Source organism: Phaethon lepturus, unplaced genomic scaffold (assembly GCF_000687285.1).
Source record: "Phaethon lepturus isolate BGI_N335 unplaced genomic scaffold, ASM68728v1 scaffold547, whole genome shotgun sequence".
Classification (NCBI taxonomy): domain Eukaryota; kingdom Metazoa; phylum Chordata; class Aves; order Phaethontiformes; family Phaethontidae; genus Phaethon; species Phaethon lepturus.
In genome coordinates this window covers 27,795-47,047 of record NW_010550904.1, presented here as the reverse complement: position 1 = coordinate 47,047, position 19,253 = coordinate 27,795, and the positions used below count along the sequence as shown (strand labels likewise).

The window sequence follows — 19,253 nt, the reverse complement described above, 5'->3', positions numbered from 1 at the left end:
GGAGAGCCCCAAACTCTAAATGTTAAAGACCCAAACACGGCATTACTTCTCATCTGAAGGCCCCCAGGTAGAACTATCCCATCCTTCACCAAGGGCCTGGTGAAGGATGGGATAAGTTCTCTTGCAGAAAAATAGTACCAGGTTCCTAGTGCACTACCACCACCAAGCAAAGGCCCCCAAGTCAACCCACCCATTAACTGGCAAGGCTTTTAGTCGTCTTCTAGAAGGACAGAGTAGCCCTGCCCTCTGCCCTGCCTGCAGTTGCTCACAAGCTGCAAACTTAGGAACAAAACCCGTACTCCAGGCTTCACACTTGAAACAATTTAGGTTGGGAGGTTTTCTGTGAGCCTCTGGTCCAGCCCCACCATGTAACGCCAGACTCATCATCTCCAGCACTCCTCCAGCATGGGGACAAGCGCTACTGCAAACAGCACAGCCAGCTAAAGGCAAGGTAGCCCTCCCCTGGGGTAACTTTTCCCACTCAAGCTGGGATCAGCCCTTCTCCTGCAGGAGCTGGGTGCCAGGCAGCTGCAGCCAAGGTGGCAGCTGTGCCCCACAGCAGTTCGGAGCAGGCAGGTACTAAAAGTAAGCCGTTAGCACAAGTCCTTTCTCGCCCAGGCCAAAATCAGAGGCAGCAACTCCAAGCAGGACTGGAGTTTAATTCTGCCACTGCCTGGCACGACAGAGTATGAGGAGCGGGACAGGAAGCTGCCCACATGGATGCTGGGAACCCCCGGGTAGGCTGTGGCTTTGTGCCCAGGGGTGACCAGCGTTTCTGTACCGGTTTTGCCATGTGAGGCATGTGACTCACACGCTGCCCTCGCCGCTCCCAACCCCTGCCAGCCTCGGCTGCCGAACCCGGCGCCGCTTCAGGCCTGGGCTAGCCCGTGCGGAACGGCTCCCCGCCACCCTCAGCTGGATCACCTTCCCCCTTTGATGCTCTTAATTCCAGATGACAGCTAAATTAGCCTGTGCAATAGCTTGGGAGAAGGGAAGGCAGCGAGCACTAAGCCACCCACTCACCGAGTGCAATGCCTCATCTTGGCTCTGCATGCGAAAGGCACATGGGAGAAGCTGGTCAGACCCCAGGCAAAAGTCCCAAAGGAGCAGGGCTGAGCGGAGACGGGCTTCCCAAAAGATCAGGCCTTATGCAAAACACTCTTACCCACTCTAAACCCAAGGACTGGAAGTCTGAATCCTTTAGTCTTAGCTGTTAAGCAGCCAGACAGCTGTCTGCAGTGCCAGAGAGCCCTTCTGCTACGTGCTCACCAGTAATTAAACCGTGCACAGGGCAGATGAGGATTTGCATACCACTATACACTGCTGACAGACTGGAGCAGCCCAAAGCATATGTGCTATGCAGGTGTTAGCATTAGCTAGGTGCTGGAGGGGAGCAGAAAGGCCTAATTCTACCTTTGGAGAACATAAACATTTGGGAGGTGCTGTGCCAGAAAGAGCTGCATGGAAAAAAAATCAAGGAAGCAACAAACTGGCACTAGCTGAGTTGAACCTAGCTCTCAGATCTCCTCCCCAATGCTTCTTCCCTTCCAGGCATAGCATCTGAGGCTATTAAAAAATCCCACAAGGACTGGTTTGAAGGAAAGCACCCAGGGGAGCACCGAGGACAGGCTTGGACTGGTTGTACTCTTCCACCCACCAAAACCTGGAGCCAGCAAAGAGTTTCAGGTGGGCTGGGGTGGACGGGGTCTTGCTGGAGACAATGACAGCTCTTCCCCTGAAGGATACTCCACCCCAACAGCCTTCACAATCTACAGCATGACCTTGGTCCATGGAGAGTTAATCTTACTGCCCTTCCCTCCCTGCCATCCCACCAGCGATCCTCCCAGAGCACCAGTAGCAGCACCCTCTGGAAGGAGCACACAGCCATCAAGACGGTTTGTTGAGACCATCAAATAATAATTTACTGTGATTCAATCTGTGGCTTTGTACAGTTGCCAGGGTGGGAGGAGGCCAAAGGAAGAGGGGATGGGTAAAGGAAAAAAAAGAAAAAAAGTCATTTGCCGCAGGCTTGGGTGAAGTGCGAGATAGTCCTTGCAGGGGCTCATGCTCCCCCTGTCCTCTTCCTCCTCCTCCTCTTCCTCTCCCCCTCCCCTTATACTCCTCCCCTGAATCTGTTTGCATCTTCCTTCGCTTCACCTCTTTCCTTGCGCTCTGCACAGTGGGAACCTCTTCAAGACACGGTCCAGTCAGCTGAAACCAGAAGAGGACACTTATTAGCACCCATTCATCATCAGAACCAGTGAGGGCTGTTTCCATCACCCACCCCTCACATTTTGGGATGACCCTGCTAGTGCCCACAGAGGGAAAGCAAAGGGCTACACAAGTCTTTGAGGTTTGGACCTGGCTCGGCAAAGCATCTGCGCGTGTGCTGAAGGGAACGAGAAAATGGTGGAGTGATGGGTGAGCCTCGGGCTTCTTACCCCAGACCTTCTGCCTCTGCCCAAACCTCATTGTGGGAAGGGGCACTGTTTGGTGAGATCTTTCTCCCTCCTCCAGGGATGATGGGAACCATAAAGTTGAGTCCAGGGCAAATGCTGCCAATGTCCGTGGCTCCCTGGCCACACACCCACCCTTCTCCTCCCCAAAACTCAGCGTGTCCTTGCCTTGCTTCTCCTTTTGTGCCCCGATGATGTTCCCTCTCTACTCTTGGCCACCACAGCTAGAATAATCTGGGATGTCTAGCTTCCAGTCTCTGCCTGAGCAGAAAAAGATGTGGGCAACTCACAGGGCATGCTCTCTTAATAGAGGGGAGTGTTTCCAAGAGACTCCTTCCCACTCCTTCTTGCCCCTCTTTTTGAAGGTACCGCCCATACTGGTGCTCGCCACAGGGCTGTGATGGGGACCGGGCTCCTGGCAGTCGCTGAAGGGGAGCAGCAGCGTCCGCCGAGCTCATGCTGTCAGCTGTGAGCCAGAGCAGGAAACGAGCCCCAAGCTCACATCCCCATCCGGAGGAAACGCTCCTGAACATCTGGAGCACCCGAACATCTGGAAAACCTCCCTTAGCAGTGATAAGTGTGTTGGGCACAGCATTCAGCTCGGCCCCCAGGAGACCTCGCACACCTCTGCTGGGAGCAGAGGGGTGGGGTGCTTGGGTGGTATTTTGCTCATGGGAAGCAAATGCTGCCAGTGTTTCTTTTTTTTTTTTTTCTTCAGGGAAGAGCTCTGCTGTGCTCACAGCCTTTGGCTCAAAAAGCAACAGAGGAAAATCAGCTGCCCACTCCCACCTTCAGCAAGACCCCTTAGCACCACCTCTGAACACAATGTGCTTCTCTTTAGGACTCCAGCAGTTGTGTAAAGGGGTAAAGGGCCTACCTGGATGCTTGGGAGACTCCCCAAAAGACATTAAGGGCAATGCTTGTGCATGCTTTTCTCCCACATCCCAGTCCCAGATGTCCTTAGATGTACATTTCCCCAGTGCACTCGTCCCCAGTTGCCTCTCTCTCCACTTCTGCCATGGAAGGAGCTGGTTACACAGCCAGGTGTTCCCAGGCATTTGGCTTAAGGCCACCCAGCTCATGCAGGGACACTTGAGGAGCTCTCTCCCTCACTGCTATCCAGCAGGATTGCAATGATTTAAATAAGCTCATAATTAAAAACAAAAAAAACAAACAAAAAAAAAAAACCACAAAAAAGAAGAAAAAGAGGCAAGCCAACACAGACAATCTGAAAAACACTGTTCCTGGATCCAGCACACCCGATTTATAAAAGCAAAACAGCCCCCTTATGGCTAATTCTCAACACTGCATCAGTTCCAAGTATCCCAGGGGATATATCTAATGGGGAAAACTCTCCTGAGGAACACCGGACTTTCACAGCGAGACAGGTCTGTTCTGAAGCTTTAGGACAAGGCAATTTACACAAGTGCATTAGGAGGCAATGCGCTCACCCAGCTCTTCATCTGAACTCTTCTAGGGCCAGTCTGGTGAACGCGCAGCAAGCCACACACCTTCAACACCAGCTTAACTCCTCTTTCAGAGAGGCAGCATGGGAAGGAGCTTTCCCGGGGAAAGCATGACAAAACACATATTTTTTTAATTCAGTTCTGTAGAATTTTGTTCCACAAAATGACGGGGGAAAATAAACAACCCTTTCCTCCTACACACTTCTTCAGGAAAGTGGGAATTTTGATTTACCTATGTTTTGACAGAAAAATGCTATTTCAGTCAAAAAGGTGTTTCATTAAAAAATACCCATTGATGAAATTGTTTCTGCTGCATTTGTTTGCAGACGAGTGCATCTGCAGTCAGCTCCTGCCGTTTCTAATATACCCCCACTGCACCCCATCTCCTGCTTCCAAAACTCACCATAGTCACGATATCACACATTTACAGTTCATGCAGCCAGGGCCGCTCTCATCTGGGGGATTCAGCTTGCGCAGCTTGTGCTGACGGATCTCCCGCACCAAGGTGTAGAAGGCATCTTCAACGCCCTGGAAGAAAAGCATTTATTGAAGCAGCTGCCCATTTCAGAGGGGACAGTGGAGAGAAGAGAGGGGTCTGCTCCTCAGCTAGGTGTCCCTAGCACTGTCTTCCAGCATTGCAGACTGAAGAGTCAAAGGCATGAAACCAAGCTGGGAAGACTAACAGGGATCTTAGTGTGGCCCCTGAACAGAAAGCAAGATTGAATGAGCAACCACAAGGCCAAGGAGCTCTTAAGTCCTTGAGATTCATCAGCTTTCAGCAGCCTGATTGAGGTCTACCACTCAAGAGAAAAGCTACCACTAGACCACTGAAGGCATCAGCTACTCCATTTCCACCTTTGTGCTCTGGGAGCCCTACATGGTCCTTCCAACACTGGTATATTCTGCCTGTAGGTCTGCTACAACCATGTTAACCATGGATGAGGTTAGCCAACTCCCCCTGAGCTTAGCTGACCTGCAGTGACTATGGGGGTTATATTCCAGAGCCTTGGAGAAAGCCCTGAGAAGACAACTTCCCTTCACTGCTGCCAGAGCACGAATTACACACTTCTCCAGATGGGAAGCTCAAGCCTGGACAGGGGAGGGAACATCCTGATAGAGCATTTAGCCTTGAGGAAGCAACTAACCCTGGCCCTTGCACCAATCTGTCTGCAAGGTGGTGACTGCCCATTCCGGCCTCTCCAGGACAGCACTGCAGGAAAAAGAGGAAAAAGAAAATTTTGTTTAAAAGCCGCCTCCTACCTGTCTGGTTTTGGCAGATGTTTCTATGTAGGGGATCCCGTAACTCCGGGCCAGGTCCTGTGCTTGCCGGGTCTCCACTGTCCGGGCTGGTAGGTCACATTTATTTCCCACCAGCACCATGGGAACATCATCAGAGTCTTTCACCCTCTTGATCTGCTCCCTGCAACAGTAATGGGTGCCAAAGTGAAGGGAGAAAAGGCATCAGGGGCAGTTCCAGGACACTCCCCACCAGCTTCTTCATCAAGAATTAACAGCTACATGTCTTTCCTGCCAAGTGCCTTCTGTTGGACTCTCAGGAGAATGTAAATGACCACGGCAGGTAAGTGGGTAAACAGCAAAATAGCTAAGGCACTTTTGGAAATGAAAACGAAACATACTTCTGCTCTTTAAATGCAACTGTTTGGAAAACACAACTTGAAATTATGACAATCGATACTAAGACATGAGCTTAAGATAGTTTAAGCTAAATAAAACAAATACTCAAGCAGTTACCTGTGTTATTTCCAATATTTTAGATCAAGTAATCCCCCTGAATGTATATTTAAAAAAAAAAAAATTACCTGCAACTAGAATTTACTGAGCTGATAAACCAGCTTTTGGCAGCCATAACCTTTTCTGCAGATGCACAGGCAGTATTTGCTTCCTTTCAGTTTAGTTCAGGTCACTCAAAGTTGAGAAACCAACTGGGAAGCAAAAAAGCTGTAACGCTCGCTTCTTCATTCCAACCTCAGATTTAAAACTAGGTGGGTGAGGACGGGATCTACCACTTCTAAAAAAAAATCTTAAAGGCCATTATGACCACAAACAATCCATTCAATTCCCTCCTGATAGATAATAACTTCCTATGCCTAATAAATCATTTAACTTCAGATGCAAAACAGCTTTTTTTTTTCTTGCTTATGCATTCAGAACATTTAACATAGTTTTATTTAACTAATAAAAGCATTATTTAAAGCAGTGATTTCCACATTTTAATTGAATTCAAATTTCCATCCAAAAGCAGCTGGACATGTATCACACACAAAATTAATCATCTTTTTTAATGTAGTAGAACACAGACATGAAGTCTGACTATATGTATGATACGCCATAAAGCCACTTAAATGTTCCATGTAACATTCTGATCAGCAAACTAAAGTACTAAATTTAGTGCATAGGCTACACTTAGCTGAAAAGAGATACCTCCTAATGGTTACTAACCAGGGAGAACCAGCATTTCTCTGGGGAATATTCTTTTAAAAGTGCAAATACAAAGAGCACAGGCGAAATGAGATGAAAGCTGGTGATTTACACCATGATTAAAACCGGGCCTTGAAATCGAGCCATCCTGTGAGCGATTCACAGGCATCAGCCCTGGCACAAGGATGAACACTGCTGAATCCCTCAGGTGCCTTAGGAAAATCCCATCCTTTGTCCTCCAGTTCAGCTAAAACAAGCCAAATTAGTCCAACCGTAGTTATTATACTGAACATGCCTGCTAGCTGAAGACCCAGACATCTCGACAGCTCGGAGCAGCACCTCTGACCATGGAGCAAGGAAGGGCTCTGCCTGTGCTCAGAGCTACAGGATTATCTGGGAGCTGGATTTATGATGAGGGACTGGGCTACGCAGTGCCTTGGTGGGCAGTGGGCAGAGTGGGGACAGGCAGAGAGCATCCTCTGGAAGTGCCTTCCATCACAGCCAAACCTCAAAAAAAGGCATAAAGCAGAGATCCCTCCCTAAGCTAGCATCGGGGTAATGAGGGAAGACTCCCGCTGCATTTATATCATCTCCTTGGCTCTCCAGTTCTGCGTGGGTGATAGCAGCAGCGGGGAGAAGCGGAATGGGTAACCTGGGTGCAGCCAAAGCAGGACCACACCAGGATGGGGTCCCTGCTCTGCCACATCCTCCCCCAGTACATCCTCTTATGCAAGTCACCTTGCTGGAGCTCTGACTCTCCTCCTGCTCTGTCTTTGCCCTGGTTGAAACCGAGCTCCAATGGGCCAGGACTGCCTCTCCCTGCATGTGTGTGGCTGGCAGACCACAGCCTCACCGCCATGACTGCCAGCAAGGGAAGCAGCCCTCCCTGCCCTTCCCAGCCTCCTCTCCCAGCTCCCGGGCCCAGCAGAAGTCGCTGAGATCGATTACACTAACAAAGCAATTCCATTAATTAGGGAGGGAAGAGAGGGGGTCATAGAGGATCAGCTCTCTCTTTAGTCACCATAAACACTTAAACATTACATTACCGAGTCCCCAAAGGCCACAAGCAATCCCTTTGGATAGGTTTTATTGGAGTCACTGACATCAGCCGTCTGCTCCGTCTCTTCCCTGGGGAACAGCCACTTGAGCTAATTGTCCTTGCTGGCAGCCCGTGCTTCCACCGCAGGCCCTGATCTAAAAGGGAGGGCAGGAGGGTGCAGCGGCATGGCCATCCCTTTGCACAGGGCAAGAAGGAAGGGGTCCTTCCCAGGATACCAACCTGTACTGGTGAATATCTTCAAAGGACTTGGTGTTGTTGATGGCAAAGACACAGAGAAATCCTTCCCCCGTTCTCATGTACTGGTCTCTCATGGCACTGTACTCCTCTTGCCCTGCAGTATCCAAGATGTCTAACAAGCAGGTCTCTCCGTCGATGACGACTTGCTTTCTGTAGGAATCCTGCAGGCCAGGAGAGGGAGAGGAAGGGAGGAGGGTGCATTAAGGGAAGGCTTGGGTCCAGCCAAGTGAAGGGATGCAGCGAGTGCATCCTGGGAAGATGCCAGGTCATGCTCTGCCTGGGTTTAGCTCCCATTAAAACAGCCAACTCAATCTGTTTCAAAATGGGAGGGAAAGGAAAAAGGAGGGAAAAAAAAAAGTAAAAAGGGAAGAGCTGAGCAGGTTTCCCCTTTTTGGACAGAGCCACAGAGAAGACAGCCCTTGGCTTGCTCTCCTCATTCCCAGCCCTGCCTCTTGCAGACCAGGGGCAACTTTGTCTCTGCCACACTGCACAGCCCTTGACTATTTTCCTAAGCTTTATTTAGTCCCAGCTAACCCCTTCTGCTCTACCCTGCCCGGGTGTGGAAGGGGACACCCAGGAAAGGTGGTTCTGGCTGGCCAGGGCTTCCAGCCACTGTCTGTGATCTGTGGGGCTGGAAGGTGTTTAAGACCACCTGGAAATCCAGCACCTCCAACACATCTCATATCAGGCACCAGAGGCAATATGCCATCAGTAAGGCTGCAAACTGGGCTTGATGGTAAACCTCTTCTTCAAACATGAGAAAAAAAAAATAAATCATGCTATGAGGAATGTGTTTCCCACAACCAATCTGTGCCCAGAGGGCTCCAGGAAAGGTAAAGACTATCCAGGCAGGTCCTTTGAAGTTGTGAGTTTTCCCTGCAGCAGAGGCAATCACAATTTATCGCAGATAAGGCCTGGAAATCACGCAGCGTATCACTCAAAAGGTTTAATCGCATTTTCAAGGCAGGCTCTTCAGAGCACTGCTCCTCCCACCATGCCTCTCCCCCATGCCCAGTCTCATCAGTAGGGATGCTGCTGGGGCAGCCCCTGCATGGAGCAACAGCCTCATCCCTCTCCGATAGCTGTCCCCCAGGTACAGTGCAGCAATCTCGACTCAGCAAGAGAAGGAAGCCAAAACCAAAGGTATGAAAAAGGTACGAGTCAGCAATATGACCACGACAGCACTTTGCAGCCACTCACAGACCCTACAGCTGCAGTTTAAAATTAATTCAAATGTCTGCTGCTCTTCCAATGACCACAACAATGTTATCAGATGAGCTTTGCAGGTCTGCAGACAAACAGCCAACGCAGCAAAGGTCACCGACAGGACCAGCAGCGGCACAGAAAGGGAACGGGGCCAACACGGCCTCCACACTTTGCTTCATTACTACAACATTATCATCTACTGAGGCTAATGAATGTCTTTCCTCACCTTGTGGAAAGGGACACGAAATCAGAGGAGATGAAATCTACTCTGCCACGACCTTCTTGGCCATGCCTTCCCTAAAAGGGGACTGCTGACACACCGGGAGTAAGCGTGGAGTGATGGGCTGGCTTCCAGCCAACCACTCTGAAGGCAAGTGGCAGGCTGCCCTGAAGGGATGTGCTCCCATTTCTAATCAATAATGTATCTGGAGACTCCTTGGTGCAAGGTAGAAGAGCAATGGTTGCACCTCTGGGGTCGCAGTACCTGGCAGGGACTGGCAAAGGGGACCCCAGTGCCTGCTCTGCCCAGCAGAGCATCCTCCCACCCCTGGCTTGTGTCCAAAAGACCAGCCTCTGGGCACACATATTGCAATTAATTGCCAAGTCCCCAGTTACAGGAGGTCTCACCAGCAGACAGCATGCCTACAGAGAGGTGATCCCATATCTTGGCTCAGGTCATCAACAGGCTGCCCATAAGGCCAGCCAGCTTGCTATCGAAGCGAAGGCATTGACAGTCTTGCAGAGGATGCTTTGCACCCTGCTCCCCAAAGGAAGGGAACACGCTCTCCCCAGCCTTGCTTTGGGTCCAGCTTCATCTGAAGCCCCCTGGGATGCTTGGGATGGCAGCTCACCACTGCCAGGTGACCTGGCCACAGCTGCAGGGGTAGTTGCCACCAGCCCACATGTCCAGCCACCAGCACCCCACAGCCTCAATGCTCCTCTGCAGCCCCCATTTCCTACCCCACCTTCTTGCACAAAGGAAAGTGGCCGGACCCAGCTGCAAAGTGCCAGGCGGCAGAAACATCTGCTTGGGGTTCAGACTCAGGATTCCAGACAGATGCTGGGAGAACCTCACGTGTGCTGGGGGACCAAGCCAAGAGGTCCATTTGTTAAACACTACAGTCAGGATATGACCAGAGGCTTAGGGAGCCCATTACTAGCTGACTGCTAAAAGCTAGAAGATGAACTGAAGAACTTATCAACACAGTCTGACTCTTTATTCCATCCCCACTCATTCACCATGAGACAGTGCCAGTGGCATAAATTTCCTTGGTGCCTTGTCCCTCCTGTTCCTAAAATAAAGGTCTTAAGGCTCCTCAGCAGCTCAAGAGCAGGCATGTAAGCGTGTTGGCCAGCCTTGAGTTACAAAGCCAGACATCTGCACTAATGAATCGGGAGGGCAGGGAGGGGAGCAGGCAGTCAGTCGGGATCTCTACCCCAGACAGGGGAGAAACTCACTTCTCCACCCTTCCTGCCCTGGGGAGCATCTTCTCAGTGCACCCCGACATGCCCACACCCCCCTCTGCAGCACAGCCTGTGCTCAATTCATTTAAGCAACGGGTAAAGCCTCTGCTCCATGCACATATACTCTTTTTTTTCCTCTTTTATCCTGCTCATTTCAGCATTGCTGTGCTGTTTGTTAGCTGGCTAAACAGTAGAGTCAGCTCCTGGTCATGATCCAAAGCAGCTTAGTCACAGGAGAGTGGTTAGTTGGTCACATTCAGATGGCTGGCAGGTAACTCCCTGTGCATCCTAAACCCCCATAAAATGAAACATAATTAAAAGGAGTCATCCTGGAATGAGTGAGAAGATGGCCAGAGTGGGGGGGATGCAAGGCATGACCAAGGGAGCTGCAAAGGCATCAGGGCTGGTGGGACCTGCAGGTGGAAAAGCACCAGGGGCAAGAGGGATGAAGAGCAGCTCATGGCTGCTTTAGGAAGAGGAGGAGAAGAGCAGAGTGGGGCAGAGGAAACAGGGGAAGAGAGCAGGCGTCTCCCAGGGCATGGCAGGAGCAGGCAGAGCGAGGAGGGTGTGCTGGGAAATGCCATGCAAGGTTTACATTCCCCACTGCCTGTTTACATGGAGAAAATTCCCTGCAGGGTACATACAGGGGGTAGGCAGCTGACGACAAAAAAAACAGGATGCCAAAACCCAACATATCACTGGGTCAGAGCTGCCTCTGCCCACACTGAGGTCCAAGAGAGGACCCATCCATGCAGATGTCTCCCCAGGGAGGCAGCTCTCCATCAGCAGCTCTTTTGCTGAAAACAACCTGGAATGGGTTTCCAAGAAAAGCATACAATGCTACTGGTGACAAGCACGTGAGGGGAGAGGAGCTAGGGAAGAAGGCAACTGCATCCATAAGCAAGGTGCAGCACCAAGACTCAGGAGCCCTTAAATTAAATTCCAGTCTCTGCCACAGACTTTCTAGGTGACCTTGGCCACATGACGTAATAGCACGTGCTTTTAAGTGCTTTCTCTCCTTCCTGTCTGTAGGATTGTAAAACTATTTCTGCCTTTTTACCAAGCCTTGTGTTGCTTGTTTATTTAAGTTGTAAGCTCTTCAGGGTGGGGACTACACATACAACACCTACCAGAATAGATTTCTGACCCCAGCTGGGGCCTTTTAGCCATTATGATAATAATGATAATGACTGCAGCAACCACAGCTGCATCTATACACATCTGGTAGAGAATCCTTTAGGACCACAAACAGGGAGGTTATTGTCCAAGAGGCATGACAGAGCTGTAATTTGCCCTCCCAGGGTGGACTTCCCATGCAGAGCAGCAGCTGCTGCCCACAACTCCCCCGAACGAAGGTGTAAGTCACACAGGGGGTAGTTACCATCTTGCTAGCAACAGTGAAAGCAGTCAGAGAATGGAATATGTTTTTAAAAAGTAAAAACAAAAAAAAAAAATAGCGTAATGGATATTGAACACCAGAGTCCACCTCTGCACAGCCTGGAGTAGCACAGGGTCCCTGCTTCTCCAGGCAGGGTGCTGAGCTAGACAGGCCAGTGCTACCATCCACACCAACTGTAAGAGCCATACATCAACCTTTAACTCCTCATAATGGAGCAGAGGCAGCACTCTAGCAACCATAACAGTTCAGCTGTTTGGCACATCTTGCTCAAACTGCAGGACATACATAATACCACCAAGCGCTTATAAAACCCATTTCATCAGTAAATCTCAAAACATCCTGCACAAGAAGTCAATATATTTACTCTGATTTCACAGGAAGAGAAATGGAAGCACAGGCACAAAATGGCTCTTCAATCCCAAACCTTTAATCCCTCCTGATGCTGTCATCTCATCAGAAAGGAGGACTTTTGTGCTGCCTCTCAGACCCTGCCCGGCTGTGCCCTCTTCTGCTGCCTCCCTCTCCATCTCTCCTCAGCAGACATCACTGTCCCTCTGCAGGAGGCACAAGTCAGTCACTGCGACCTCTGAACACATGCGTAGTAACTCAGAATAGCTCTGGGTTGGAGGCATGGTGGAGAAGAGCAATAGGAAAACATGCAGACAGATCCCAAGCCCAAAGCCCGCTTACCTCTATCGTGGGGTCATACTCATCAACGAAATGGTTCTGAATGAGCTGTATTGTCAAAGCACTCTTCCCGACACCACCAGCTCCCACCACCACCAGCTTATATTCGGTCATCTTCCAGCTGACCCCAGCTCAGGACCTGCAGAAGCACCACCACCTGCAAGGAGAAACACAGCCGCCGTGTTAGGAGAGCGCATCCCTCCCCATTGCTGCCTGCTCTGCAGCAGGGCTGAGCGGTCAGCCCTGCTTTTCTGCCAGGAAAGGCAGAAATCTGCAAAGCACAGCCTCATTCCTCGGGTATTGAGCATTCCCGATGTTTCCTGCATGTCCCAGGTAGAGACACTGAGGTCTGGGATCCAGCACGTTGTAACACAGATACCCCTAATTCTGCAAGGCAGAGGTGAAGAGACGCACCCCTTAAGGTTTTAACAGTCTTTAAAGCCGCTTGACTTCAGTAGGGATTGAGGATGGGTCAAGGTAAGCCCACTTCACTGCTATTCTGGACGGCAAAGAGCCACCCCTCACTTTTTGGAGTGAAAACCAGCAAGCCACCATCAGGGATGCAATGCGCTTTTAATGTAGCTTTATGACATTGTCCATGAAATTGCCACCACAGGGTAATCTGCTCCAGCACCACCCTAGTCTCCCATCTCAAGCTCACAGATGTACCACCCTGGCAAGCCTAGCCTGAAAACAGGGAGATGGTGGGATGGCCCATGTGCCGCAAGGGTCAAGGGCTTTCTTACGTTCTTCCCACCCAGCACACTGACTAACCTGGGAATACACCCACAGAACACGACACCAATTTCAGTCTGTCACCCCATACCATGCCTCCAGGATCCACTGTCTTTCTTTTGCTTTTATGGTCCAATGCTTTGGGGTCTCAAACATGAGATAGCCTCACCTAAAACCCTAAAATTTGGTCTAAAAGTACAGCATGGAACTGTAGCATGCACAGCTATTTAACCTAATACTCTCCACTAGTAATGAATGTTACTTTAAAATGGGCAAAATAATCCACCAAACAATATGAAACTATGTCTATCCTGTGATAAATTGCAATCCTTCAGCCTGACAGTTTGGATGCAAACTTCACACATTCCCTGAGCAAACCTCAAGAGGTAAGGGAGTGTTACTGATAAGAGAACAGAGGTGCAGGCTGTGTAAGTCAAAAGTGAACCCTAGAGTAACCAATTTAAGAGGTCTGGTTTTCCAGAAGTGTTCAGCACTGTCTCCGATTTGCCTTATCTCAAGCTGGCAATCCAAAATCATTAGATTCGAAAGCGTTGGCCAACACGGTTTGGATGCCCACGGGAGCGGGAAAGAAGTCCCAGCCCCACCAAATATGCTGTTAGCTCGGTGTCTTCACCCTCAAGGCTGCATGAAACATCAAACCACAGGGCAGGTTTGAGGTGGTAGCACATCCACACCCTTTGCCCATCCTCCAGCTAACGATGCCTCCTGCTGTGCTGGCCATCGCAAGAGGGAGGAGGACTGTGGAAGGGGCATCTCTACTCCCATGAGATGAAACTGACATGCCCCACCGGGGAGCAAGAGATGCTACTTGGGAAGCTACAAGAGGCTAATTGGGAATGATGATTAGGGTCAGGACAAGCAAACCACAATTCTGCAGCATCATGTACTTGCCATGGTCCTTCAGCAGAAGAAAATTTATCCCCTTGCCACCTCCTCCCTTAAATTTCTGCTCCAACTCTGCTGAGAAAGAGGAACTAAAGTTCCTGAGTTAAAACTCAGGAAGATTACAAAACCCTGGAGGTTTAAATAGAAATCTGCCCTCATTGGACTGCAACCCCTGCCTACTGAAAGTCACCCCAGGGTCAGATACTCATCCACAGGCGTTATCTGCGAGCTCTGGGGAAGCCACCTGAAATGCAATGCATAGTGGGAAGACAAGCTCACAGTTGCCCCGGCCAGTCACCATTCGACGCAGCCTGCAACACCATTGCATGGGTATTAGACCCTCCATCCCGGACAGTTAAATCACTCTGCCCTGCTCCCTGGGCTCACCAGTCCTGCTCCCAAAACCCTGGAAGCTCGTATAAACTGTGCTGGTAAGGGCCACTCCAGACCCAGTCTGCATCTGATGCATTTGCTAACACAGCAAAGATCTAATGGAAAGGAGGCCAGAACTTTCTGCCTTCAATCCCCATCTGATTGCAACCTTAAACCACTCAGACAGTTCAATCACCCACTCAAGCTGGGAGCAGTCAGACACAACCGCCTCTTGCCAAAGCCTTTTTCTCAGCTGTTGTCTCAGTAGCAGGAAGGCAAACAAAGCTCATGCCCTTCTCAGCATCCAGGATCCTGAAGAAGGGCAAGTCAGGGGTTGCAAAAGAGCAACAAGAGCACAAGCACAACGCCAAGCAGGACCTCAGGCTGCCGTGCCGTTCTTCACTGCTGGAGAAGCTGAAGGTCGTTAAACATGGTGGAAAAGTGGTGATGGTGGAGGAAATGAGGTGCAAATAATGTGATACCCTAGGTCCATACCAGAAAGTGCCACTGCTTCCCAGAAAAGTCTGATGTGTCTCTGTTCTGATGGCCAAGGAAGAGATGCAGGTTGAAAGCAAGGCTACAGGACACAATCTAAGTGATCACGCTAATTGACTGTGCGCTCTGCTCCATTAGTGCATGCCCTCACCTATATAGACTTCCCACATACACTGCTTCTCAGGGACAAAAGAGATGCCCACCCCAGGCTTCCCATCTCTCCTGGATGGGAAGCGGCAATTACCATGAGGGATGGTGACAGGCTGAAATGGGGACTGAGGAGCAAATGCTGACTGACCATCTCCACCAATGCTGCTGGCCAGGAGGGGAGCACACCTGCAGCAGAACAGCTTCACAGCTGAACACAGAGAGGTCTTGAGGGTCTGAAGAAACTCTGCAGCCAGCTCCCATCTTTCATACAGAGCAGGAAGATCTGCACCCCCTAGCAAAACACACAGCGGCTGCCAACAAAGGCCTACAGTGGCTACGATGAACCTTGCTGTGCGTCTGGTGCTGATGATGGAGCAGCTGCCGCGATGAGCCTCAGGGGAGACTGCACAACCACCCAGGTTTATGGGACTTGCTAAGGCAGTGAGAAAAGCGCAGAGTCAATATAGGGAGGAGAAGATGTGAGTGCTTGAGGAGGGGGCCCTCCCTCGAGACCACCCCAGTGGAAGGCACTGCTTGGCCTATCCCTTCAGAAGACCCCCAGCCCACACAACTACACCAGCCTCCTGGTCCACACTGCAGCAGGAGGTGGGGGCCGAGGCAGTCACCAGCGGCAGCTTAAGGGCCTTCCCCTGCTCCGGACCCCAGCTGAGCCGCTGAGCTCTGCTGTGCAGTGGAGGGACAACCACACACCAGCAAGCCCTGCACATCACCACCCCAGCCCCGAGCTTTGAGCTCTAGCTCCTCCAGAGAAACAGACCCACGTCTCCCTGTCCCACACCCACCTGATAGGCGGGAGAAATGAGGGGGGCAAAAAAGCCATGACTCCCACCACTCACAACCAGCACACAGACAATTCACATACAAAAACCCTACAATGTTGGTGTTTGCTCACTCACACCATACCTAGAAGGTGCTGGCGCCTCAGCTAACTCTTTACCGCTTTCCACACCATCCTCGCCCCAGCAATGGCAGAAGACATTCTGCAGCTTGCAGAGGATGGTGAGTCCAGCCCACTCGACTGTTTCATACCACTGCTGCAAAACATGTCATGTAGAGCAAGAATGTGGGGAATGATGGACAGCTCTGGGTGTGAGAGCTGCCTGAATTAATGTGTGCTAAAATCAATGTTCAGAAGAGTTTGCTTCCTTTCCCAAAGGATTCACAATGCAAGCTCTTCATAGGGAGCGTGCAGACCTAACTGCTCATCGGAGCACATGCAGATGTCACAGGAGAAGGAGCCTGGCCAAAGGTTGTGGGGCAAGTGGGGATTTCCATATGGCCAAGCTTTATTACAGAGTTGGGCAGCTGGTCTTATCCCCAGGTTGACCTTACCAACACCATCTCACAGCTTCCCATCATGCTCTTTGCCCCTGAACATGGGAAGAGCAAGGCTGCTCATTGATGCATGCATAGGTTTTGATGCAGGGGTGGCTGTTCCTCAACACCATACGGACATCACCACCACCACATGGGTTGGTTCAAGGAACAGCTATCTCAAAGACAATGTTACCAGCTCTCCTAAAAAACAGAGGCAGGGAAGAGAGAAAGGGGCTTCTGCTGGAGAGATGGTAACAGACACCCCAAGTTTTCACGCTCAGGCTGGGGACACATCAGATGGAGGTTTACAGCCTGTTGGTTGCCATGAAAGCTTCTCCTGATCTGAGGATTTCCACTAGAGGATAAACAAGAGTTTCTATTTCTCAGCAGCTAACACAGAGCCTAGACAGCTGACCACAAAATAAGAGGGAAACACGAAAGCACAGCCTCCCAGTCCCATGCTGTGCAGGAACAGCACTTCTTCCATCCTCTGCAAGCTCTTCGGGATCTGAAAGCCTGACCCAGGTTGTCATCCAGTCTTATCCCTGCCTATCCAAATTTATCACCTCTGCAGTACTCAGCTGTTGCACCCCCCTAAAAGCTGTACAGGACTGTCGAACAAATAACTGAGCAAGACAGCGAGGAGGAGAGCTGTTCAGGAGCACCATCCGGGAAGAGGAGGGCTGGGATCCACATGCCAAACCAACAGGCCCAGTGTGGAGCCAGAGCTGCCGTGGCTGTATTTCCTGACCTCATGGATTTTCTCCTGTAGCGAGAGGGCTCCTGGCTCCTATTCAAAGCTGTCTAGGAAAGCCTCGCCGAGTGCTTCCGCCTGGCAGCAGCAGCTGCTCCCAGCCCAGTAGCCAGAGCCACGCAGCTCCAGCAAACAAGAAACATCTGCCAGCCTTGTGCAGGAAGCCAGGAGAGCAAGCGCCCAGCCCCAGTGGGCACCAGCATCCTACATTTGTCTTGCAGGGAGGGGATGAAGGTGTAGGTGAGGGCAGAAGGCACCATCTCATATTCTCCCCTGCCTGCGCATGCTGGGCACCACAGAGGTTTTGCCCACAAAAGTGAGGACAGAGACACTTGGCACAAGCTTCCGCAAGGCTAAGATCTAAAGCAGGTGTAGGCATCAAGGTTACAGTGCTACGCAGAGACCCAGCTGTCTCCTGCAAATAACAACCTGACTTTCTTCACAGTTCCCCCCGTCTTCGGCACAGAGCTTCATCTGCAGAGGAGTGGTGGTTTTGGGGACCTGACTGTGAAACTTCCAGAAACTCACTCAGCAGCACCAGAGGTGAGGAACTGAAGGGTCTTGACCCCATCAGTATATCTCATCACACCACCACAGTTACAAGACAAGCTCAAGTGTCAAGCGAAAGGGATTTGCAGTGGGTTTCCAACACATTCACCATGAGAGAGGCTCTGACACGCTTCCAACAGGATCACTGAATGAGCTTTCTCTGTGTCCTCCCTTTCCTCCCATCGCCTTGTTTCTCCCCCAGGATGGACACCAAGCCAACTAAACAAGCCAAGAGACAGGTTTTTGTGCAGCACAGCCTATGGCACTGAGGCCAGCCACAACAAAAGTTTTACAGCTGTTCAATACTGAACATTTACCCTCTACTTGTTGTACTGGGTTTCCATGGCAAGGTTTTGGTAGCGAGGGGTGGCAGGGGTGGCTTCTGTGAGAAGCTACTAGAAGCTTCCCCTGTGTCCAACAGAGCCAGTGCCAGAGGGCTCCAAGACAGACTCACCACTGGCCAAGGCCGAGCTCATCAGTGACGACAGTAGTGCCTCTGGGGTGATAGGGTTAAGAAGGGACGGGGGAAATAAAAACAAACTGTGCAATGCAGCTGGAGAGAGGAGTGAGAAGATGTGAGAGAAACAACTCTACAGACACCACGGTCAGTGCAGAAGTGCACTGAGGTGCTGTAGGCACCACAGCAGAGATTCCCCTGCAGCCCATGGTGAAGACCATGGTGAGGCAGGCTGTCCCCCTGCAGCACATGGAGCTCCATGCTAGAGCAGATATTCACCTGCAGCCCAGAGAGGACCCCACACCAAAGAAGAGAGTGCCTGAAGGAGGCTGTGACCCCGTGGGAAGCCCACACTGGAGCAGGCTCCTGGCAGGACCTGTGGCCCCGTGGAGAGAGGAGCCCAGGCTGGAGCAGGTTTGCTGGCAGGACTTGTGACCCTGCGGGGGACCCACGATGGAGCAGTCTGTTCCTGAAGGACGGCACCCCATGGAAGGGACCCAGGCTGGAGCAGCTCGTGAAGAACTGTAGCCTGCGGGAAGGACTCACATCAGAGAAGTTTGTGGAGAACTGTCTCCCATGGGAGAGACCCCACTCTGGAGCAGGGGCAGAGCATGAGGAGGAACAAGTGGCAGAGATGTGTAATGAACTGACCACAACCCCCATTCCCTATCCCCCTGCACCGCTTGTGGGGGCGGAGGTAGAGAAAATTGGAAGTAAAGTTAAGCCCAGGAAGAAGGGAGGGATGGAAGGAAGGTGGTTTTAAGATTTTGTTTTAGTTCTCATTACCCTACTCTGATTTGATTGGTAATAAATTAATGTCCCCAAGTTGAGCCTGTTTTGACCATGATAGTAACTGGTGAGTGATCTCCCTGTCCTTATCTCAACACATGAGCCTTTTGTTACGTCTTCTCTCCCCTGTCCAGTTGAGGAGGGGAGTGATAGAGCAGCTTTGGTGGGCACCTGGCATCCAGCCAGGGTCAACCCACCATACCTGTCCATTAGGAGTCTCTGCATTTAAAGTCATCAGAAGTCAGTTGCACCTCTGCAAATATCTCTGGACACATCTCAGATTGGGCACTCTTT

General features: G+C 50.9%; 1 protein-coding gene across 1 annotated transcript in view; it reads right to left on the bottom strand.

Annotated features, from left to right (window-relative positions):
• Nucleotides 1–1,896: 1,896 nt before the first annotated feature.
• HRAS (Harvey rat sarcoma viral oncogene homolog) overlaps nt 1,897–19,253 on the bottom strand; it is a 22,039-nt gene continuing 4,682 nt past the window's right edge. The window contains exons 2-6 of the mRNA XM_010290671.1: nt 12,418–12,571; nt 7,641–7,819; nt 5,183–5,342; nt 4,326–4,450; nt 1,897–2,211 (exon numbers count right to left, since the gene is read on the bottom strand). Of these exons, the coding sequence (XP_010288973.1) occupies nt 4,331–4,450; nt 5,183–5,342; nt 7,641–7,819; nt 12,418–12,528 (570 nt within the window). The 5' untranslated portion in view covers nt 12,529–12,571 and the 3' untranslated portion in view covers nt 1,897–2,211; nt 4,326–4,330. The remainder of the gene's footprint in view (nt 2,212–4,325; nt 4,451–5,182; nt 5,343–7,640; nt 7,820–12,417; nt 12,572–19,253) is intronic.